The 26,384-nt window shown below is 36.5% G+C and overlaps 1 protein-coding gene across 1 annotated transcript in view; it reads left to right on the top strand.

Moving 5' to 3' along the window:
* The window catches only part of GEK1 (D-aminoacyl-tRNA deacylase), a 245,223-nt gene that overhangs the window by 142,651 nt on the left and 76,188 nt on the right, over positions 1 to 26,384 (top strand). Inside the window, exons 6-7 of the mRNA XM_089822632.1 lie at positions 18,242 to 18,297; positions 22,884 to 22,958. Coding sequence (XP_089678758.1) covers positions 18,242 to 18,297; positions 22,884 to 22,958 — 131 coding nt within the window. The remainder of the gene's footprint in view (positions 1 to 18,241; positions 18,298 to 22,883; positions 22,959 to 26,384) is intronic.

The following is a 26,384-nucleotide window of genomic DNA, read 5'->3' on the forward strand; positions in this document are numbered from 1 at the left end:
TGCTTGTCCCCAAGCAATCTCAACTCAGGATGCTGAATAATCTCCTCTGCCTCCCATGTCGCATCCTCAACTGGCAGGTTCCTCCACTTTACTAGGTACTCCCTGATAGTCCGCCTGCGAAGCACCCTCTCCCTGGAGTCAAGTATAGCCTCAGGAATCAAGATAAGTTTTCCCTCATCATCGAGAGGTGGCAATACTACTGAAGGCACCACATTATGCCCCAATGCCTTCTTAAGGCGTGACACATGGAACACGTTATGTACTTTACTATCTGTAGGCAGCTCCAACTCATAAGCTACCTCACCCACTCTCCTGATTACTTTGAATGGTCCATAGTAGCGTGGTTTCAATTTCTCTGCTCCATTCCTCTTGAGAGAGGACTGTCTATACGGCTGTAACATGAGGTACACCATGTCTCCTACCTCGAAAGATCTCTCAACCCTGTGCTGATCAACATATTGCTTCTACTGATTTTGTGCCCTTTGCAAATTTTCCTTCAAGGATCGCATAATGTCCTGACACTCCTGCAATATATCCCTGGCCTTAGGCACCCTACTGTCCCCAAATAACAAATCCAGAAAATTAGGAGCATCATACCCGTACAGTGCCATGAAAGGGGACATTTGAATAGACATATGGAAAGAGGTATTATAGCAGTACTCCCCTAGATGCAGCCACTTCACCCAAGCCTTCTGCTCTCTTGCAATGTAGTTTCGAAGGTACCCCTCAACCCATTTATTCACTAGCTCTGTCTGCCCATCAGTTTGGGGGTGGTAACTGGTACTCGGAGTTAGCTCTGTTCCACACAACCTGAACAACTCCTGCCAAAAGTGGCTCATAAACCTACTATCCCTGTCGCTGACTATGTTCCGTGGCATCCCATGTAATCTAAATACCTCTCAAAAGAATAGCTCTGCTGTCTGTACTGCTGAATATGTGGACAAAATCACAAAGAAATGTGCAAATTTTGTCAATCTGTCTACCACAACAAAAATACAATCCCGACCCTGTACCTTGGGGAGGCCTGTAATGAAATCCATAGAAATGCTATCCCACTTCTTCTCTAGTATGGGTAGGGGCTGTAGTAAACCACCTGGAAAAGAATGTTCCTATTTGTTCTGCTGACATACTAGGCACTCCCTAACAAACTGAAGCACCTCTGTTTTGAGTCCTTTCCAAGTGAAGCGCTCTCTCACCTGCAGATATGTCTTAAAGAATCCGAGATGTCCTGCCAATGGTGAATCATGAAATGCCCTCAGAATCTTTTGCTTCATAGCAGACCCAGGTACTAAATAAATCCTTTCCTTGTAGATGATCAAATCATTTACAACAGTGTATCAACTATCCTGAATAGTTCCTTTGATAACACTAGATGCCCAACTATCCTTGGCATACTCTGCCAAGATCAACTCTCTCCAATTGTCCACGACTATCCCAACAGCAAGCAAATGAGGCCTTCTGGATAAAGCGTCTGCGACGATATTTTTCTTCCCTTTGACATAGACTATGTCAAAATCATAAGCCTGTAACTTACTCACCCATTTCTGTTGCCTATCATTGAGATCCTTCTGTCCAAGGAAATGTTTCAAGCTGTTATGATCTGTTTTTATTGTGAATCGGCTCCCTGCTAAGTATTGCCTGAACTTAGCTAGTGCGTGCATGATTGCTAGCATTTCTTTGTCATAGATGCTGTAAGTTCTCTCAACACCTCGTAATTTCCTGCTCTCATATGCGATGGGATGTTTGTCCTGCATGAGGACAGCTCCTACGCCCTCTCCTGAGGCATCACACTGCAGCTCAAAAGGCCTAGTGGAATCTGGAATGGCTAAAACAGGGCATGTACTCATCAGCTCCTTGAACCTGTCAAAACAATCCTGAGCCTTCTTTGACCACTTGAAACTGTCTCTCCATGTCAAATCTGTAAGTGGTGCTGCTATTTGTGAAAATCCCTTCACAAATCTGTGGTAGAACCTGCAAAGCCCAAGAAATCCCTTGAGTTGCGAAATGTTCCTCGGCAGTGGCCAATCCAGAATGGCCCTGATCTTGTCTGGGTCAACCCGAACACTTCCTGCACTAATAATATGCCCTAGATAGAGCAACTCTGTCATCCCAAACTCGCATTTACTCATCTTGGCATATAATGACTCCCTCTCTAGAATGTTGAGCACTGCATCAATATGCTTCAAATGTTCCTCCCAAGTACGGCTGTATATCAGTATATCATCAAAAAAAATCAACACAAACTTCCTCAACTGATCTCTGAATACTCTATTCATACAGGACTGGAAAGTGGCAGGGGCATTAGTCAACCCAAAGGGCATGACTAAGAACTCAAAATGTCCATAGTGGCATCTGAAAGTTGTCTTCTCCACATCCACCTCTCTAATTCGTATTTGGTGGTAGCCAGATCTCAAATCAATCTTAGAGAAGTAGCAGGCACCGTGCAATTCATCAATAAGCTCATCAATGCGCGGAATAGGGTATCGGTTCTTGATTGTCTTCTTGTTTAGTTCCCTATAATCAATGCACATCCTCATTGTACCATCCTTCTTCTTCACCAATACTACTGAAGAAGCGAAAGGACTCTTGCTTGGTCGTATGTGCCCCATGTCAATCAACTCCTTGATTGCCTTTTCTATTTCATCTTTATATCTCTTTGGATGGCGGTAGGGTGTGATGATGACTGGCTTAGCCCCTTCCTCTAACTCAATAACATGCTCGATTCCCCTATCCGGGGGTCTCCCTGGAGTTATCTCACCAAACACCTTAGTATGTTTGGTTATCATTTTTTGTACATCAAGGGGATACTCCTGTTTATGTTGCTCTGTCACCTCAAGCATTACTCTGAACTCTGTTGTCCACTGCACTTGGTTGTGTCTGAAGAAACTTTGCATCCGCTTGAGTGACACCACTCGTAGTCTCCCATCTGACAAACCTCTGAGTACTATCTTCTTACCATTTGCCTCAAACCTAATTTCCATTTTTTGGAGGTTAAATGTAAACTCTTCCAGAGATTTCATCCAATTCATCCCAAGCACCATATCCTAATCACCAATGTTGCCAACAAAGAAATCTCCCACCATGTCATAATCTCCCAAACGAAGCTGCAAGTTGGAGATTTTCTTGGTACAGTCGATTTTGAAGCCGTCGGCAACCATCACCTTAAATCCCCTATGCTCTTCTATATGTAGCCCTCTACGTGTCACAAACTTTTCATCAATGAAGTTGTGTTGCCCCTGTATCAATGAGTGCCACAAATCTTTGTCCATCCAAAGTTCCCCTAACTCTGAAAGTGACGGCCTCCTGTATACTGGACAACTGAGCTATCGTGCTATCACTGTGTGCTTCCTCATGTGAAGAATTATCATCTCCATCTGATTCTGATGACTGCTCTGAATCTCCATCCACTGACTCTTCGGCTGAAAAGTACTCAATCTGCTTGGCTTTTGTTTTCAATGGACACTTATATGACAAATCCCAAGGCTCCCTGCAATGAAAACAAAGCTTCTTCTTCCTGAGATCATTAAGTGTCTCATTGTCCAACCTCTTACTTTCCTCCTTAGGTGGCTGACCCTCTCTATGAAAAGGTTTACTGTCCTTATCTTTCCTCAAAGGGAAACTGTTTGCCTGGAATTTATTTTTAGAAGCTGAAGAGGAATCCATTTCACGAGCTTTCTTAATGGCTTCCTGCAAAGTGGGAGGGTTGAGAGCTTTAATCCACTCTCTCAACGGATCAGCTAACCCATCCATAAATAGAACCAGTATCCTCCGTTCAGATACATCCGTTTCTAACACTGCAAGTTTCTGAAATTTTGAAATGTATGTTTCCAATGATCCCCATTGTTTAAGTTGAGCTAACTCCTTGAAATGTAGTTCTGGATCCTTCCTATCAAAACGTTCAATCAGTCTCTCCGTAAACTCCACATATGAGGTAATGTGTGCATGAACCCTAGTGACCATACCATGATGCCACCACTCGTGTGCTAACCCATCCAGATGAATTGCTGCATACTTAATAGCTTCTTCCTCAGGCATAGGGTTCAATTGAAAGTATGTATCAAGCTTTTGAACCCAAGGTCTTGCTGTAGACTTCCCCGAGTCATCATAATATGGTAACTGAAGTTTTCCTACTTTCTTTCGTAGCTCATAGCTCTGGTTCTTGTCATGTCCATGTGCAATATGTTTCATCCGCACATCCATATACTCCCTAAAGGTAATTGCAGCAGTAAAATCTGGACCTCCGGCTTCCCAATCTCTCCTCAATTGGTCCTGTATATCAGTGATCTGGGGCTCTGGTACGGGCTGCTCTGGAGCTCTAAGAGGAAATGTGGGAATCATGGGCCTCGAACTCACTGTCCTAGCTTGCTGGGGTGCATGACCGAAATTGTTCCCGACTTGTTCACCTCCATTATGTGTCCCATCCTGATTATTCCCATTTTGATTGTTACCATTCTGATTATTTCCTCCACCTATGTTAGCGTTCAACCCCATTTGACGAGCCATTATCTGCATCATAACCTCCATTCTCTGATTTTGTTCCTGTGCCCTCTGTTCTGCTAATCGTTGTCCTTGTGCCAAGGTCTCTAATAACTGTAAGAATCTTTCCTCTCCAGGATCCCGAGCATTCTTGTCATCTCGGTCACCCATATTGATGTCTTGATGAAAGAATACCTCCTCTATGTCTGTATGACTGGATTCTATGTCCACTTGCACGGATGAACTAGACTGTTTGCTCTGCAGGTCTGAAGTCCTATTTTGTCATGCTCTGGTATTGTGGAAATTATAAAGCCCCTGTCGCATGCTCAAACAAAAAATGCTCTGATTTTAGTGTTTTGACATTTCGTCAAACACTTTCCCCTCTATCTGGCTGTTCCAAATTCCCTATAAGACCTCCACAAGATGGTAGGACTTATAGCTCTGATACCACTGTAATAACCCTCCTCAAATCTGCCCTCAAAAACGCTGATGAAAGCTCAAGGAATTTCATCAAACAATTCACATGCAAGGGACGTTTGACTGATATAGTATTTCAGCTAGCTTCAAATGACCTTTTTACAATTTGCATCAATGAAAATCTTGTGCTAGAATGTCATATCCCCATTTTGGAGGCAATTTGATTTAATTAATTTAATTAATTAAGTTGTCCAAAATAATGAATATTTTATGAGGATGACTAATTAATTATTTTAATTAAATAAATAAGTGATATTAAGTTAATTATTTATAAAGTTATCAAATAAATAAATATTAAAAGGTAACTTTATATTTAATTAATTTAATAAAGTGACTTGAATTATAAAATATTTTTTATAAAGTCACTAATAGATAAAATAAAATAATGTTCTAGAAGTTTCTGGAGAAAGTGGAGAAAAAGAATAAATAGGCACCCCGGTCTTCATTCTAGTCATCCAGATTTGTTGTTGTTGATGTTGATGTTTGTTGATGTGCATTGTGGAGCCTAGGGTTTCTACAATAGTCACAACTGGCCATTGAGAACGAAAACTCTCAATTGGTACGCAGTTCTGAGGGTGTGAAATATCACTTGAATTATTGCAGTTGGGAGGAAGATACTTCAGTCTTCTATTTGTGCTACATTGAGAAAAAATATTTGTGGCCATTGAGAACGAAAACTCTCAATTGGTATGCGATTTTGAGGGTGTGAAATATCACTTGAATTATTGCAGCTGGGAGGAAGATACTTCAGTCTTCTATTTGTGCTACATTGAGAAAAAATATTTGAGTACAAAAAGAAGGCCGAAAAAGCAGTTCGAAAAAGTAGGCCGAAAAAGCAGTTCGAAAAAGCAGGCCGAAAAAGCAGTTCGAAAAAAGCAGGCTGAAAAAAGCAGGCTGAAAAAGCAGAACCAAAAAAGCAAGCCGAAAACGCAGGTCTGGAAAAGCAATCCAAAAAAAAAAAAAAGCAATCCGAAAAAGAAAATTCGAAAAAGCAAAGAAAATTATTACAGCCATCTACAATCAGGGGCGGCAGCTAGAGAGGCACGACTTGGGCACTTGAGGAGGTTATTTTCTGTTTAGTGTTATTGAAATACATCTATTCTCTAAGGTGACTTCATATGCCAGGTCGGATGTGTATTTTCATAGTTGCCTTTCACTATAGAGTGCTGTTGTAATTGTCATTTCATATCAAACCTATCATTCATTAATAGATATATCATTCATTTTTACATTCCTCACAATGGTGTCAGCAATCCATGGCTTTAGTTGTATTTAATCATGCATGTGATTAGCGTACTGCTGTAGGGGAGCATTGAAGTTAGATATTTAGTGTTGCATTAGTTTTCATTGGCAGCTGTAGGTGCATATTACTTTACCAGCAATCATCATATTTTGATATCTTTGTAAATGCCAAGAGTCTTGGCTAACTTAGTATGAATATTGTATTGGACACTCATTCTCAATTAAGGAGATACAATTGCTGGTCATTAATAGTTGTCTTTGAGCGTTAATATATCATTTCTTGTCAGCCAGTTAGCTTGCATACCAACTGTTTGTTAAAATACCAGTTGGCTGTAGGTGATCATTTTCATGATTAGAACTCATATATGCATTCACTATTGCCAAAATTAGTTGCATATTTATGTTAGGTCATTGTTTAGACAATTTGGAGTCTTTTGTAAGCATTCTCTTTGAGGCAAATCCAAACAAGAATCACTGCAGCAATCTAAAAAGTTATATCAGTCAGAGGACCCTTGCTTGCAAAGTGTTTGACGAAATGTCAAACAACTGAAGTATAAAGATTTTTGGTGTTGGAAGAAGTTATAACCTATTGGAGTTATTACATAGAAGACTACAATGGACTACACAAATGACCTAACATGAGTGTGCTACTAAATTTGACAATATTCAGTGCATATATATGATCTAAGCATGAGAAATGAACACCTACAGCCAACTAGCATTTTTACAAACAGTTGGTATGCATACTAACTAGCTGATAAATAATGATATTAAATTGCTTAAATGACACCAGCAACTATTATCTTCTTAATTGTAATGAAAATTACAATGCTCATGAAATATGGCCAAGACTTTGGCATTTACATGGATTACAAAATGATAATGCTGGTATAATGCACACTTACAGCTGAAAACTTATAACACCCTAAAAACAGTACTAACAAAAAAACTTGGTTGTAGATGGCTGAAATAATTTCCTTCTATGCTGCCCCTTCTGCTTTGCTTTTTTCGAACTGCTTTTTCGTACCTGCTTTTTCAACCTGCTTTTTTGGTTCCGCTTTTTGAACTGCTTTTACAGATTGCTTTTTCCGCCTACTTTTTCGGTTCCGCTTTTTTTGGGCTGCTTTTTCGTATCTGCTTTTTTCAGATTGCTACCATGTTGAATCTCAAGACCATATCTTTCAATGGCGTCAAGATTTCCAGCTTGAAGGGATTTCGTCCTTCAAACTATTGAGATATAATCTCCAGAAAATTCTCCAATTCCTTTGATATTTCCAAGCCTGAATAAATGAGAGCTATCCTCTTCCTTTTAATCCCTTCCTCACTTGCTCCACGCTTCCGTCTTGCCAATGTGGGATAATACATGACTTTTAATATTACTTCTTTTTTTCATTTTACAAAGTCCATGTATGTACTCAAAAGGGGGACTCTTGATTTTTATAAAGTGACTTTATGAAACATTATAATATTTAATTTAAATAGTCACTTTACCGTTGTAACTTCAAACATTAAAATAATATACCAAATAAACTCGAAATCCCACATATAATAGCTCATTAGAAAGAGCCCAACAAAACGCATCTTATCCTGTCACTGAAAATTGAAGGCACTGCATCCCCCTATTGGCTTACTAAAAATAGTAAGTCTTCCTGACAACCCAACAAACGAACTCCTTTTGGCCTGTAATTAAATTTGACTAGGCCAAATAACCTCAGGATCCCTTTTGAAGTCCTGATTAGCCCTCGGGACCATACAAGAATGGGCTAACGACAACATACCTCCAAACTGGCTAAGTGGGGGACATTACAGAACATTACAACTTGCCTCAAGCAAGTCCTACTCCCTTGTTACGTGATAGTTACAAAGTCCTAAAGTTAGCTAAAAATCCAATCTTCCACGAACAAACAAAGCATGTAGACCTTCATTGTCACTACATCCATCAACTTGTCAAAAATGAATTCGTGATGTTGTAGTATGTACGCAATGAAAACAACACTATAGACATCTTCACCAAGTCTCATAGTCTGGAAAAATTTGTCAAGTTTAGGGGGCAACTTGGTGTTATTGATAGAATGATCATTAAGGGAGGGTATTAGAATTTTTTAAATCTCCTGGGTTCTTGCTATATTTAGCTAGCTGTTCTAAAATCTTAGTTAATGGTCATTTAGATTTTCTTTTTTAATTGTCTCAATTCAGTCCATTTTTAGATGTTTCCAGCTTGGGCACAGGTGCAGTCACATGGACCAACAAATGCAGCATGCAGTATCATTCTCCTCTATTGAAGCTAAAAATAGAGGAACTATTAAGGCCGCTTGTGAGGCAGTTTGGCTTAGATGCTTGCTGACTTGCACTTGCCTCAAGTGGGTCCTACTCCCTTGTGTTTTGAAAATCATAGATTTCTGAAGTTAGCCAAGAATCCTGTCTTCCATGAATGGAAAAAGCATGTAGACCTTCATTGTCACTACATCCATCGACTTTTTGAAAATGGATTCGTGATGTTGCAGTATGTCTGCATTGATTACAAGTTGACAACATTGTAGACACCCTCACCAAGTCTCTTAGTCTGGAAAAGTTTGTCAAGTTTAGGGGGTAACTTGGCATCATAGATAGAATGATCATTAAGGGAGGGTATTAGAATATTTTGAATCTCCTGGGTTCTTGCTATATTAAGCTAGGTGTTCTAGAATCTTAGTTAATAGTCATTTAGGTTTTCTTTTTTAATTGTCTCAATTTGGTCTACTTTTAGATGTCTTTATTTTAGACAACTTGCTTTTTGGTTCACACTATCTTAGGGTTTGTAAATCTCTATTTATTTGTGGATCGTTAATACAATTTCTCACTTTATTTTTAATAATTTTACCTTACCCCTGTAGATTGTCGTTACAAATTCTCATTTCATAAGCTGTGAAAATACCATGTAAAGCATCAAGACTAAGTTTTTTAACATCCCTTTCTTCTGCAACAAAATCTTGGAATGATATTTAGAGGTCATAACCTTTTCACAACAACAGTTTTCTCTAGTTCCTCTCCCAGACAATGGATTGAGTTCACAATAACTTGAACTCTTAGAAAATAATCAGCTATTAGTATTTGCTCATCATTAGTCATTTTAAGACATTCAAACCTAGTTGTATAAGCTTGTAATTTAGTTTTATTAACCTCTTCATCTCCCTTGTAGATATTTGACAATTTGTCCCAAATGGATTTGTATCCTAGTAATCCATAATTTTCACAAGTATATCTTTAGAAAGACCAAAGCTAATGGCTTTTGAGGCCTTTGGATCACTATTATAGGTCTTCTTCTCATCAGGAGTAGGAGATGGTGTGGTACTTGTATATCCACTATCTATGGCTGACCACACTTCATATCCTAAAGACTTCAAATGATGTTTCATTGTAAATTTCCAGAAGACATCCAGTACCATCAAACAAAGGTGTTCTAAAACAAGATAGACCTTCTTGGGTAGCCATAGTTTGCACTCCACTACTAGGACTCCCTTTAAGTTGACTAGAGTTGTTAAAGGTGTGGCTCTGATACCACTTGTCAGAGTACAATGAGCATTGGGGAAGGGGGGTGAATCAGTGCTCCACAGTTCAATTTTTTTTTGTCAACTTGAAAACAACTTCATTAACTTGCTTCTGAAATTGAATGAAGCATAAGATTGAAATGGAATAGTAACAAGAGAATCAAACACTCACATAATTTGACACATGCAATTTCACGAGCAGAAAATCCTCTTGGGAAATAAAAACCACTTACAAATTTGTCACTGGCTTATTTGAAATCCTTTAGGTTTACAATGCCTCATTGGCTGATGTGCGTCACTGGCAATATCACTGATAGATTTGTAATGCCTCACTGGCTATATATCATTACTTTTTACAATCACTTCATTTCAATCCCAGAACATTATCTTTGTTTTTCGTAGCAGCATCCTCTGATCTTGTGTCCCTTGAAGATTTAGAGGCAGAAGTCATTCGTACAAATATTTTTGTATATATAGAAATATGAGATGCTTCAACACAATTGATTGATCTTACAAAGCACTGTGCTGTTCAAGCAACTTTAAAAAGTGCAGGATGTAATCAACGAAATGCATTTTACGATTCTCAGAATAATATATCTATTCTGTTGAACATCCACTTGAATGATTTCATTATAATGTCTTCCATTTTCAAACTGAAATAAAACTTCCATCTTATAACTGTTCCTTACCAAGTATCAGTTACAACTCCCTTTTCAAAAGCTACCTTGATTTTCTTCAACAAATGAACAAAGATAATTCTGAAATTTGCTTCAACTGAAATAGTGTATCATATGTATGATCTCCTTAATAAATGAGAGATAATCTATAAATGCAGTGTACTTTGACCAAATCAAGCACCAACCCCAAACCAGGGTTATTAAGAATGAACTTTGATCATATAACCATAAACCCCCAAAGAAAAATGACTTTGAACAGAGGATTCAGGCTAAAATGATAACTAGCACAATGCATGACAAACATTTTGAAACCAGACTACACAAGACTATTTGACACCTGGATTACTACAACCAAACTGTGAACTGATATCAAGAACTATACCAAATAAACAAAACCCAAATTAGGGTTTATACAACTATAACTTTTTTTCATTTTACATATTCTTAACAAAGGATCATAGGAGTACTTAGCAAAAAAACTGTTACTCCATGGAAGAAACCCGTACTAGGGTCTACTAAACAAAAATAAAAAATAGTTAGTCGAGCCATACAAGAGTTCAATCTTAAACTATAACAAAGCCAAGCAATAGTTCCCAAAAGAATTTTGAACACTGAAATATACAAGATGACTGAAGTATAATTCAAGTATAGAAAACTTCATTGAAAGTAATCATCATGATAAACTGAATATGTGCCAAATGATGCTACTAATGTGATGAAATGGAGAAACCATAAAGCACTGTGTATTTTGCAAATTGAGAATACCTAAGCTTTGTTTCCAAACCAAAGAAGAGTTGCAAAGAGAAGCAGCTTATCATCTTGTTTGCCATAAATTCCAACACATGCCAGAGGGGACAACATGGGTGACAAGAAGTACTCAACGAAGATTTTTGCATTCTTTTCTGATATATATGTATACTCATCATCAATATGTTTTGATAATTTTCTAAATTGATTTCACTGTGCAAAATCTTTTCTTTATTCCTTAGTTTTGTTGGTATAGGCTTCCTTATCATCATTTATTATCAAGAACATCTCATTATCACTCTCATCGAAGTCACATTGAACCAGTGTAACACGGGGACTTGCACCCTCGAAGTACTCGTCGGTGAGACATCCCCGCACCATGTACTTGCATACCCAAGTACCCCCAACTCTGCGATTCTACAAACATGCTGCCTCTGGGATGGGTACTTAAATTTCTATTTGAATTTTGATTTTTTTATGTTACTATTGGGTATGTAAGATGTTACTAGTTGAATGTTCAATGGTTCTAGTTCATGTTGCAATTTCGCTATGTTCAAGTATTTTAATTTTGTATGTTCTACTGAAACATCATTTCATAACAAGCATTTCCAGTTCTATATGTGTACCATACAACATTCTTCCCTGCCCTATCCTCCCCTTGCCACCGTCCCCTGACCATCCCACTGCCATCCCAAAACATGAGGCCCATTTTTCCCCCGTCCCAGAAACTTGTCCAGGCGCCTCGCTGTCCTAATGTACCCCAGTACTCGTGTTACATTGCATTGAACTCTAGAATAGGAACGATCAGTTGTTGCTTTTGAAAAGCCATTACATCATATTGGCCATTATGATTCTTTGTTTCCAATCTGTCTGTGGTTATGTTTCTCTTAATAAAGAAAAAACAAAAATCCTGGTGGCTGCTATTCGCAATAATCTAATAATGCACAAAAATGTAGAACATATGCTTGATTTACTATTATGTGAGTTTATTTCAATGCTTGTGCTATTATTCTCTTTGCTGCATCATAGTTTAAATCTCTTCAGTGTTTCTCCTCTTAAGTTGTTATATTTTCTATTACCCTCTTGTTTATCTCCCTTATCTGCTTCTCATATTGAAGACTATTTTGACATCAATGACAATATGCTTGCCATCAATCTAGGACAATAAATTCTTTCTTGATGTCAATGACAACATTATTTGCACCACAGATAATGGTTTATTAGATAAAATGGAGTCTATTGGTATAAGGTGAAAATAAATTTATCCTTTAATTTTGTAGAAAGGGAATTTCATAATATATCATCAAATTTTTCATTATGATTATTTATGTTTGAATTGTTTAGCTAACAATTTTCTGTCCTTAATCGTATCCTGTTTCTTGTAACTTACCAGAATGAACAATTCAGTCAGTGGTATCAAAGCTAGTTTTCCCATTTTTGGCCATGGCTTAGTTTTCTTTTTTGATTTCCATTCATTTTTGCTTTTGGATATGTCTATCTATCCTAAACCCCTCCCTTCTACAAGTTAATATCTGTTCCAAAAATGTCTTCCAAGCATTTCATGCAGAGCATTAGATAGCCTTTGAGTGTGGAGAAGAATGATATAGATCTTCATGGAATATGAAGATACCAGTTTAGCTTAATGGTCTTCCAGAATCTATTGGCATTGTTTCATGTATGCAAATGTGTTTTACCTTAGATCATTTGACATGACCACTATAGAATCCAGAAAAGATTTGTACAAGCTTTCTATTCAGTTATTTAAGGACCATAATTTTTAAAAGCTCTGTAATTGTGTATTGATCTTTGATGCAACTACTTTTTGAAGTTTTCTTTGTAAAGATACTTCTAATTGTAAGCTTCTATAACCATAATATTGAATGGGTAATGATATAAAGCCATTTGAGCTTTTCAAGAAGTATTGTTTTTTAGAATGTATAGTCATGCAAAAATACCCTCTTTATTTTGCAATTTTTTTGAATAAGTCTTTTTCAAACTTTCAAATGATCGTGCCATTTTTATTTTTTTATAAATTTTCTGACTAAAGGATCTTCTAATTGAATTGTTAAGGCCACTATTTATTGTAATAAAATATAAAAAATGGAGTATAATTAAGAAGACATTCTTACAAATTGAGTTATGTAAAGAAAATTTCTGGCTGTAGATTTTTACAGCTCAAGCACAAGAGAGCATTGTGCTATTCGAAGAAACTTGTTGGCTTAAGCTACTGAATATGATGTGCTACTTGAAGAAACTTGAGCAGTACAGTATTCCATCTATATACACCAAAACTATAGTAAATACAAGTTTTTATAAAGCACACTATTTGTCTAATAGATTTGTGTATCTTAGTCTTATTGGTATGTGTGTTATAATGATAAACAAAGTAGACGAAAAAATCACCTTAAGGCATTTATTTACTAATTCTGTTCTAGAGGCTGTTATAGATGGGGATGCATATATCAATAAACAATTGAGTTACATGTGAATCTGAGATACATTTTGTCCTCAGTCTTTAATATCATTGAATTCAACAACAAAGGTAGGAAACAACCTGAATATTGTCAAATCTCTCCACCACAGGAGCTTCATGGGGAGGATGCATGCTATTCTTCAGAGCAAGTCCAATCATTGAAACTTCAAGGATGAAATCTGAACTGGGTTGTTCTCAAAATTTGTGTGAGGTCAATCCTATGTTGTGTTTTGACCTTTGTCTTTGCGCATTTGAACTTCTATTGCAAATTCAACCCTGATGCAGCAGATTTCTTATGTTTTCAAATGTTGACTCACGTGATATTTATACTTGCAGTGGGAAAACTAGGGCAGTATTGGTGCACCTATTGGAGCTTGCTATGAGATTTTTTTCTTAGTCAGTCTTGGTGGATCATTTCAATGATTTTGATTGATTTAGGAAGATGCTAGCAGTGAATGAAAGTGACATTGTAATGATGTGCGTAGCTTGGAACTTGAAACTTGAACAAAAATGTAAAGGGCGATGCACTGACTAAGGCAAGATAAGTGTTTAAATAGGGTCTTGGAACTTGTCAAAATAAGAAGGTTCGTGCAATTAAAAATGTTGATACGAAATACTATATGGCAGAGTAAGATAAGATAAATCTATTAATTTTTAACAAGGGACCAAAAATGGATCTATGGGATTGAAGAGTACAATAGGGCCACAACCAGTAGTGGGAGTACCAAACAATGTCTGCAGAAAGAACAAAACAAGAAGACAAAGAGCAAAGAGAAGATCCTAAGTACTTCCCACTGGCGAGAAGTACCCAAGAACTGAAGGATAAGGCCTGAGGTGAGTGAGTACTGATCCTATGCTATCTCAAGAAACCATTGGAGGTAGGGTGGGGTTGTTGAGTGTAACCATAGCGAGGCTTCACAAATCTGGAGGTGATAGTAAGAAGCAGAGGGGAGAGTGAGTGACCTCTTTGTCCATCGAGTAGGAAACACCAGAGTGAAGGAGGTGATGAGTTGGTCAAAAACCTATCACAGAGGGAACTGAGACTTGAGAATGTGAACGCGGAGTTGCAAGGCATCTTGCAGATAAAGAGAAAGACATCACTAGTTGGTGTATCTAAAAAGAGAGGATATGCTTTTACACCCTCTAAACAATTAGTAAAATCTCCCCTTGATCTCATAATAAAAAAAAGAGTGAAAAACAAAATGAATCTCAAACTCCACTTCCCCTAGAGAGAAGAGGCAACAAATCCTATCATCCCTGGCAATTTGATGGTCCGTCTAAATGTGAAGCTGGTGTGAGCCCACCCTGAAGGAACCCAAAGAGATGTGAAGAGCATGGGACCAGCGACGAGTAAGGTACTAAGAGCGAACAATGTTTCCATCCTTAATATCCATGTAGTGCTCAGTGTAGAAGGATATCCTTGGCCGGAGACCGCAGGGAGATTGGTCCAAGTTGTGATAATGTACTGTCTATAGATATCAGCCCTGACGAACCTGTTCACGGAGGTGACCTGGGACATCCAAAGAGAACTGAAAAGAAGGCGCTCAATCGAGATCCCAATCGAACCAAGAAGGGTAGAAGCTTGAGCGAACAAGTAACGGGCCCTGCCATCAAGGTCAGATTTGGCGACTGCCTTAGAGGAGTAGTAAGCTAAGTAAGAGAATCTGTTGCAGCCCTCCAAGGAGTCAGTGAAGCCCTGTAACCGATGAATAAACCAGACTAGATCAAAGATGGTCCCCAACCTGAAGGGATGAACATCGAACTCAACCAAAATGATATTGTGGGGAGTGGATCTATGACATCTGAGCATGCACCGAAGCATGTGGATCTTGTCTCTCTGTTGAGGCCCAATCAGACTCCAAGAGAGAGGACCCCCAAATAGTAGAGCCATGGAGAACATTTGGCATAACCAAGGAGTCAAGGAGGGACATCTTGGTCGTGGTGTCTAAAACATTGTTGTTCAAGCATAGAAAGCAAACCCATGCCCTTGTTAAATCAAGGTTGCATGGCAAGTCTCAAGTTGAAATGGGGCCCAAAAAACTTGACTCCCAAGTAAGCATTGGAAGAGGTTATCTCAATCTCTTGCCGCTGAAAATAAAAGTAGAGGTGAAAGATCTCCAAACAGTTGAAAACCATCACTCAGGTCTTGTCCAAATTCACAACTAATTGTCTTGCATCACAAATGGAAGCCAGACCATGAAGAGTTCGCTGGAGCCCCACAGGGGAAGAAGCTAGAAGAACCACATTGTCGACAAAGAGAAGAATGAATATCAAGGCCTAGTGTAAGTAGCAACTGTCCCCGGGAGGTAAGATATCTTGAAGCAAGGACTCCAACTCATCAATGCAGATGCCAAAGAGAGTGGAGGAGAGAGGGATGCCCTGTTTCACCCCGATCATGTTGTGATTAGGATCCGAGAAGCCCTGTTGAGTCTTAAATCTGCCAATGATATGCTCGTAGAGCCTCATGTAGCTATCAGAAGGGTCTTCGAAAGCTCGATGTCTCTGTCTTTGCAAGAGAGCCGTCTGGGGAATAAAGTCAAAAGATTTATGAAAGTCTACAAAACAACAATAGACCTTTATCGAGCGATACCGAACCTCCTCGATGACAACCCACAAAGTGAAAATAGGGTTAGTGGTTTGGAAATTTGTACGGAAAACCCCTTGCCCCTTGGCCCAATAGTGTCGAAGATCAATCTCCCTAGAAACAATAGTGTTCAACACTGTGGCATAGAGTTTGGCAAAAGTATGTCCAATCATGATAGTCCTGTAGTTGTTGGGGTCCAAAACCGACCTGATCTTATGAACCAAATGGATGATGTGCCACAACCAAGAGTCCAAAAAGCCAGTGCAAACGACCTTGTTAAAGAGTACCATGAGAAAGGAACCTACAACAATGAAATCAAGCTTGAAGAGCTCAACTTGAAACCTTTCATCATCCACTTACCTGCTATTGCTCATATGTTTGACGACCCCTTGAGGTTGGAGAAGGTGAAGTGGGAGGAGGGTTGAGGTGGAGTGAGGGTTGGCTAGGAATCTCGTAAAGAGTGGAGATGTGGGAGATCGGAGTGCTATAATCTAGAGTGGGAGGGGAGGTGGACGACGAGGGAAAAGGGTATGCTAGAAGTGTAGTGGAGATCGAAGAAGAGAGGTACAAAGAGACCTACACTGAGTACCGATAAAAATCCACTTCTTATGGTGAAGAAGGTGGGGGTAGTTGAGCTTCAGTTGGGCGAGCATGGGGGAGGAACAGGAGAAGGCCAATCAAATTGAGTAGTGAAAAGACTTGCATTTCTCATCGAACCACTAATTCAAGGGACAGGTACTATTGTGCTGGGGGTGGCGGGAAAGGGGGGAGGTACAGCAGGGGATGAAGAGGAGTGATTGTCTAACTTTGAGAAGTACAATGTTACTAGGGAGTGATTGTTTGAGACTAACCAATAATAGTGTGTGATAATGAGTAATCATTGATGATGGATTGTGCCCACGGTTGATGTCTTTATAAATGATCTATGCACACAATCTGATGTAGCAATTATTTATTGAGTGACGAGTCAGCTCGGCTCAAGGTGAAATTTAGATTTGGAAAGTGTGGTTTGAATTCACAATTCACAAAATGTGAAGTTTTGTTATGAAAGCCATTTGTTATGAAAGCCAAATGGAAGTTTGAGTCAAGGAAGTGCCAAATCTATGAAAATCATTACTATGGAGATGTTCCTCGGATTCTGATGCAAACTGTGGTGAACAAAAGAGTGAATATGTAGATTATGCATTTTTTACGTCATCTTTAATCAAGCAAATATTATAGAGGGCCTCATGGTTTTACTTTTGATGAGTATATAAAAAACTAATTAATAAGGGTGGGAAAAATAATTGTGGTTGCATATACTGTCTAGAATGCATGCCATATATTGTCTTGGTGGAAGTGCCTTTAAGGAGTACATGAAAAAGATGACGGTTTCCAAGTAGGATTTTAGTAGAGCAGGTTGTTAATTTGTTGACTATAAAATAGAGTATAATCTGTGATAGCATAGTGGTGCAATAAGGATTCCAACTGTGGTCAAATTGATTATGATGTAGTTGCTTCTAGAGGTGGGCATAAGTATAGTTTTATAACATATTTGTGCAGTCTGCTCACTTGCGATTTTTCCTAGGCACCATTTGTTTTTGTTACATGCAACATTTTTATACCTCAATTTTACCCCTTCATTGTTTTGGTTCTATTGTTAGTTTTTTCTCAACATCAGCTTGTTATAAATATATTTAGTGATCATTTGTAGTTTGGTAACCTTTTTCTTGTTGATTAGGCACCTTGTTTGATGATTTATTCCCTTAATTTATGTTGAATGGACAATCCTTAACCTGCATTTGGCTTGTGGCCTTGTTCGTTCTTTCTTCAACAATTTTGAGGCTTATTATCCCTTACTTGACTTAGTTTTATTTCACTTCAATTCATTAATTTAAAACTCTGCTATTCAAACATATGTTCCTTTTTCAGTCTAATTTTCAAGCTGTAAACAAATTCTTTGTTGCCATTCATTTTTTTAAATCAATTATGTTCAAATAAAAGTTGGTATTGTGTTGTTACTAATTTTTCTTATGTTGACCAATATATATATTTGTAGGTTGTTTGGCAAGGGCTAGGGCTGGATGGAGGTAGTGGTGTGGGAAATTGGACTGAGTATGTTATTTATAAATACATTTTTTCTTTCTGTTTCAGGTGCTTATTGTGGTACATAGAAAATGATAGAACTATTATTTTTGTCATGGCTGTTGTCAATGTGTATTTGGTCTGTCGGAGTTGAACCCTAAAAGATCATGTTTAATCTGTTGACTTGTTTATTACGACAACAGCTCATGGGTGTAACAATAAATGCACATCCTGATTATTTCCACACTTATTTTTATTTTTATTTTGTTACTTTTTTCCTGTACCTAAGCTTTTCAACTGTGGCAATAATGTAATCAGCTGAAGTTTAGAGTGCTTATAGAAAAGGAAAGAAAAGAAAACAAATTGCCCACCAATGATATATACTAGCTTGAAGTTAATGCCTATCATGTGAAGTGTGTAGATTCAAGATAAATGTGTGGTGAAACTGCTTTATGAATTAGAAGAGGAAGTGTCCTATAAACAAAAATTAAACTAGAAAGCCTTATTTAAACAATACGTATTGGTATTTTTTGGTGGCAATTTATGCATCATGGATGAAAAGTGGGGTCCTTTTGGATTCACCCAAGGATAATGATTGACATACACTTGAACACAAGGCAAAAAGTTATATTTTTTGATTGGAAGTAAACCCTATGATGATTACTACAATTTTCAACTAAAAGCAAAAACTGAATTATGCATGCATGTATAAGGATAAGATTAGTTTGAAAAATACAGACTTACTAAATAAGAAGATGGAAATAACATACAAAGCTTCGAAATTCACTTGATTGAAACTTTCAATACAAACCCTACAATCGACAGTAAAATTACTTCAATTTACATCATCAACATGAGTCATACCTTACAAGCTAACCAACTTACAGTTACTGTAATGCAAAATTTCCAACAACTTTTAAGCGGGATTCAGCTCATAAAAACAAAAGAACACATTAGACAGAGAACACTTCAATGCCGACTTGAGTAGTAAACTAGGTATACTAAATTCTATTGTATAATACTCATATAATAAATAAGTGTGAAGAACATTTATTATTAATCTTTACAGAACTATCACATAAAAATTAGTTAAGCTTCACCCTGACAATAGTTGCTTGCATGTAAAGCAAGTTTAAATACAAAATTTAATCCACTGAGTACTAAATCCGCTCAGGCAATCTTCAACTAGACATTTTGTAGGGATATCCACAAACTAACAATGGACATCCTTGAAGCTCATGTAGAAATGTCAGTCAATAAATAGATGGTAAAAATGGCCTTCTCAGAATACGGTTGTTTTCTCATCAGCTTAGACAGCCAAAAAGCTAAGTTGCTGAATTGTGGGAATTTTCTGGGCTATTCTGGGCTAAGTCACAAGATTCGAATTCGAATTTGAGTTTGTCAATCATAAAATTTGGATAAAATTCGAGTAGGGTAAAACTTCGGAAAAATCGAAATTAAATATAACTTATAGAATTTTTTTAATTTTTAAATATAAGTAATATATCCACAAAATTGTCAAAATAGTTTGACTTTGCTAAATAATTAAATTAAATAGCTCAATATTATTTAAAAATAAAATGATATTATTATAAATAACAATATTATATTAAATATCATTAATATTTGGATGAAGCTTGGAAGGGGTAAAAATTCACTGAAATTCGAACTTCATGGATGGAATTCAGCGTATCCTATGACTTAGATTATAGGTATGCAATGTACTGAATCGGATTCTGAAATGAATCTTCTGTGGGTACTGGGTACACATCTGAGGTTCGTGTTTTTAAAAGGCGAAATGTCTAGTGATTTTAGTTTAACCTTTTAGATATTTTCAAGACCTAGACTGCTGATTAGAAAACTCTGAACTTATCTATCATGAGATTCTGACTCGATCTTTTTCATACAGAAACCTGAAATTTAAATTAGAAAGATGTGTTTCAAATTTTCCAATTTGTAATGGTTTTGTTTAGCATATGTATTGGTATATGACATCCTATACTTAATTCTATTTTTCAGCTGCATATATATATATATATATATATATATATATATATATATATATATATATATATATATATATATATATATATATATATATATATATATATATATATATATATATATATATATATATATCTTTGTATATATCTGTATGTACATATGTATCAAAAATGTACCCACGACCCCAAAAAAATTCTGCTGTACTGGTGTTTTGTAACAATGTACCCGTACCTGTTCCCATTCTCAATTTGGCAACTTAGCTAAAAAATCATGTAGGCTAAAAATAGGTTTTAGAACAAGTGGTTCTAGAGGCAATTCTGCTGAAGCTTATCTGTTCAAAAGATGGAAAGCCCTTTGAAGAAGCTCTGAAATTCTGACAGTTTCCCTATCTTATCTGATCTCACCTCTTTCTTGATGATTCTACTCTTCAGAAAATACCAGCCAAAATATACAACTTTGACTCTGAAACCATAAGGTACATGAAAACCCGCCCTTTTGTAAGCATAAATGAATCTTTGAGACTGCACATTGCCTCAGAGTCCAGACACACACTATATGATTTTTACGTCCTTTTCAACAACTGTGTTGAGAAGTTTAACTTAAAAGAATGGAGAATCTGATTATCCTGTTCCATTTCCACAAAATTTTTCTCTAATTCTGTAAGGCAATAGGTGGACTTGTGTTCCTCAAGTAGTATCTGATATTTACATTCAAGTGCCAGTATTCGCTGACTGAATTTGTCTAGGACTGTAAATGCCAAATTTTTGTATTTAAACCTCCCTTACTCTCTATTCCAGATAATAATCCTTTATTTTTGGGTCTGCTTATTAGCTGTAAAGTGTGAACTGAACCTTGTTGATGTTCATTAGAAATCAAGGACATAAAAAATGTCCTTTAGCCTCCTAAAATCATGAATTTCATTCTGCTTTTCTCTGTAATTCACAATAACTTTCTAAACAATGATAGTTATCTTCAGTGTAATTGATTTGCAGATTTCTGTAAGGAAAACTGATGTTGTAGGTTGCTAAGGAATAGCTGCTACTCGCTAAAATCCTTCTGATATAAGAGTGGATTTGCTGGTACATTTTCTGTTTTCAATTGTTATTTGAAATAACTGATTTATCTTTTGCAACTCTATATTTAGTAGACCTGCACCATGACTACTGGAAAAACCAATATAGAGTTCGAAACTTCTTGCAAAACCCTGCATGCTTTAGCAAAGGTGCTCTGCTATCAATGTACTGTGGTCGGTCCAATTAATTATCTCTGTCAATTCTTCCATTGATAACTAGTACACTCTTCAAATGGGCTTGTACTTTCACTAACACCAACCAATATACATTTTGTACATATTTGAAATAGATCTTAGCTGGCCTTTCGACCATTAATATCACTCTGCCAGTTTTAACTTCACGAAATCCCTGTTTACTCTACATTGTGTGACTAGGTATCTTTGAGGATGCTTATATCAAACTGACTCATTCTTCTTCTCTTTTGAGTGCACAACTAGGACATATTGAATCAATATCTATTTTGAGTGCCCCGGACCTTATCCTTTGGTGCTGGACGTTTATCCACCCAGGAAGTACCTTTAGTCTTCTTCGTGGGACATTTGTTTTCTTGTTTGTTCCTTTTCCGGTCACCGTTTGATGTTCCTACTGTTGGCTGTTGCCTTTGTTGTATGCTTTCAGTCCCTTAGCCCCCTTTGTGGTCTCTTGTTGGACATTAATAAATTTATCTTTTCTTATTATCTAATAGCATGCCAGTCTATATGCTTGATTTTTTACTTTTGAAAGATTCATCTGTTATATCTTTAAAGTTAAGTACTCAGCCATGAAAATGCGTGTTTTCGGTATAGACTTTAAAATGTACACTCAAAACCATCAAATTGCCTTTCAACTTGAAAATTTTAAGTTTTTTGACGTCAAGCCATCGTTGAAGTTGAACACTTCTAAGTGTGTGCCCGGCCATCTGCATGTTTCTTTGACTGTTTGGTTTGACTTATGTACTTGCAAGGGTGCACCATAAACTGTTCATGCAATTTTTTTGACTTGTTGACTAGATGGCTTAACCTAAGAATTAATGAGGGACTTTTCCATAAATTGTCATATTGGTGTCCAGTTTCAAATCCAATACTTGCTGCTATAAATATTATGTTTGCTGATCATTTATTGCATCTCATTACTTTCTGCTATAAATCAGATGTATTAGGTATTATGAACTCAAGGGTTTTTAAGTTTATTTTTCATTTTAGTTTCCAGATCTGCAATCTATGAGAGCTTATAATTAATTCCAAATTTTAATTTTCTGAGCAGCATCCGGGTAGGATTTAGTTTTCTATTTCTATTAGTATATTACCTATTTTCAGTTCTCCATAATCAGAAAATACAAAAAATTGAATATATTCACAATGTTCCTGATTGTGGATAGTACAAAAACCTTGATGGTGCTACCTAAAATATTATGTTGTCTCCGAGGGTTGTTCCCATAATCACAGTCTAATATTTCCAAACATCCCATGCTACTTAAATTGAATTTTAAAACTGGTATATAACAAGATCTACATTTTGGTTTAAATATTTGCTGAATTTATATGGATTGTTTTCTGACAGAGCCCAAAAAGGGAAGAAAGTACTTGTTGGGATAGGGGGTGGACATTATGTTCCTCGGCATATGGATATTGTGCGGTGAGTAATAAGTTGTTTAGGGCTGTACACTGTTCTGAATTATGTTTTAGATGATCAAGCAACATGAAATTTAAACTCATAGAAGTTGGAAATGTATATGGATATTGTGCGGTGAGTAATAAGTTGTTTAGGGCTGTACATTGTTCTTAATTATATTTTAGATCATCAAGCAACATGAAATTTAAACTCATAGAAGTTGGAAACGTTCCCGAAGATATTATTTGCATAAACTACTCCAAGAGAGCACACATGCAATTGTGTATGACCTGTGATAGAGAAAAAATAGATAAAGTGTGATGATAGACTAATTTTCACAGTAGCATTAAGTAGTTTACGGATTGACTTACACCAAACTTATCAGAATTAAGCATTATGTATAATGTTAAAGAGCAATGGAGGACATAGAAGTTTACACTTCGATATGTATAGACATAGGGAGTAGATTTGCAAAAGTTATGAAGATGCGAAATTCAGTGATATATGAAGCTCGGGTTGAATGTACAAGATTGAATAACATAACATAAGCTAAACTGTTCTATATCTTTTATGGTTTTACTGTTTCTGCAAAACTAGATTGGGCTCATGGTGGAAGCTGTATGTCATCTTTTTGTGGACTGTAATTTTAATCAAATAATGTTTCCTTCAAAAACTTTTATTGTAAGAAAAAGACCTTCACAAGTACATTACTCTAGAAATCTCGAGTAAAACTGAAACCAAGCTCCCATAAGTGAAATATGTTTGTCATAGCTCCTAGAGCTAAAGAACAAAAACAATGGTTTGTGGAGAAAGTTCTGCCTTATTCATAAATGCAGCAAGAGTTACAAAAATCTTAAGCCCAGGAATTGGATTCAGGAATGCTTGATAAATGAAAGAGAATCAGCTTGTTACTCAAGAAAAACTCCAGATTTAAAAATTTATGTTGATTATTTTAAATTCTGAATGTTCTCGATTTTCTTTTTCATATTTGGAAACTTATCTAGTTTTGTCTTTAAGTTTTTGTTGTGTCCTAAGTTTTAGCAGTTCGTTTTAAAAAGTTTTAGGGCAGGGTATGCATTTTCAAGGAGTGTAAAATGGTTGTCATATTTTGAGCATGGCTTATATATATGAAAATTATAAATAAATCAAATTAAAATAATAAATAAAGAAACTGGAATTAAATAACATTCACAAACCTGTTAGCATGAATGTTGATGATATTCCTATGGGGGAGTATCCTAGCATTTGGGAGATTGTTAGTATGATCATATGTTACATTCATGGCAGCGTTTGTCATTGATGTCAACATACTGGTTATTTTGAAGACTGACAGAGCAACATGCAGAGATTGAGATTGTGAGGTTCGAGGATTAAAGATGAGGTCAAGCACAATTGAGGATATGTTCAATAGAGTGTCCTGATAACGTGGCTAAGTGCACATTGGAGAAAGTCAAAGATTGGTGAGATTTATGGAAGACAATAAACAAACAGAGTTCTTGAGAAGTGGTTTCTAATAATTTTCTTATATCTCTTAACATGGATAGAATCTGGTTGAGCACAGTTAGACAGAGGTAGAAGACATCACGTTGATGACATGGTTGAGTGCATGAAGTCCGAGGTTGCACATGTGAAGATTGTGAGCCAACAGTATTATGTAATTGTGAAAAGATGTAATGTAACGTATATTGTTTTATCTTAATGAGGTCCTATTGTAAGTGTAAATTGAGAAAGCCTCAAGGTCGACTCAATAAATTAATTTGAGGACCTGGTATAAAGGAAAGTTGTTTTCCTTGTGATTATGGAAGTAATAAAATGAGAAAGTGAAAGAAATCGAATTGTAAGTATGAATTACAAGCGAGTAAGTGATCTAAGGGATTTGAGTGATGCAAGTTTGCGGATTTGGTATTGAGATCTAAGAAGTGTTTGGTGTAGTGGAGTCACAGTGAAAGAGCGAAGTGATTATATTTGGCAGAGAGTGCTAGTGGACAGTTGATCATTTGGCATAATACAGAGGCCAATTGGATAGTGATTTCGGTGGTCTTGCGCTTGAAGCTGTTTGGGTAGTATGGGTCCTTCTGCCTTCCACAACTCCTAACAAGATTGACACAACTTCTAACAAGGTCGGAATCTCATCATAGGGATTCAAAGTCTCCTAACAGGGATTGAGATGTACTAAATATTTTTCATTGACTCCTAATAGGGTCAATCCCTTTGCAAGCAACTTATATATTAGTACATCATTTTGTGGGTACCATCTCTACCGGGGTTTTCCCTCTAATCAAGGGTTTCCTTAGTTAACAAATCTATTGTTATTGTGTATGGTTATCTTCTTGTGGTTATTGCACTTGCTGATTACATGTTTTAGATTTAATAAGGTTAATAAAAGTCACTTTAGTTGGATAATTGATTCACCCCCCCCCTCCCCCCTCTCAATTATCTTGGTGGACTTTACTTTCTAACTAAACCAACATTGAATAGTGTTACAAAGAACTGTAAATCAAATATCATTATAGCATCATACCAATGACTATCCATGATATCGAATTGTAGAAATCATGACTAGATGTGATGTCTTGGACTCGGATAATGCTTCCAATCTGATTTGGGATCCGATTATTTCTCATGTTTTGTTTCATCATAATGTATATGTAATGTCCCCTATTTTGCCAATAGAATTTATAATAAATAAATGAATCAATTTAATAATAAATTATAATATTCTAGTGTTAATATAATAAACAAGATAACATAATATGGATAAAGTAATATAATAATAAAATATATTAGAATCTAAATTATTATAACACAAAAGGAGATATTATAATAACAATAAAGAACAAACATCGTAAATAAATGATATTAAGAGAAAATAATAAAATATTATTAAAATTATGTTACAAATATAGATATATTATTATAATATTTATTTTACAAACAATATAAAAATAATATGATTATAAACGATAGGTTTTCCTTGCCGGCGACTACCATGGGATTGCAACCTTCTAAGTCATGCCTCTCCATTACCATATAAGAGGATCATACAACATGTAAAAATAAACACCACTGGTACAGGAATAAGCAGGGATATAGAGGAATATGAAGCATTTGGGAGGAGGAACAAGTCACAGACTATACAACGGTGGTGAACAAACAGCAACTGGAGATATACAGTCACATGGTAATCACGTATAAGAGATAAATCAAAGGGAACAACAAACAAACTCTCAAGGACTGACATCTTTATCTAATAGTAACCTTTTGTTTTTGAAACAGTGGAGATGAGAAGAATAACACCTTGGAAGATGTTGATGAACCATGTAAGAGAGCACCATAGTCTACGAAAGGAAACACCAAAATGCATGAATGGTAATGACAATTTTATGGCATGAAAGTAGAAAAAGACTTCAAGAGAATTGTATGACACTAAGTCACTATGAGACTTGGGAA

The sequence above is a fragment of the Cupressus sempervirens genome, chromosome 3 (genome assembly GCF_028749045.1).
Source record: "Cupressus sempervirens isolate cs-2001-9-10 chromosome 3, ASM2874904v1, whole genome shotgun sequence".
Lineage (NCBI taxonomy): Eukaryota > Viridiplantae > Streptophyta > Pinopsida > Cupressales > Cupressaceae > Cupressus > Cupressus sempervirens.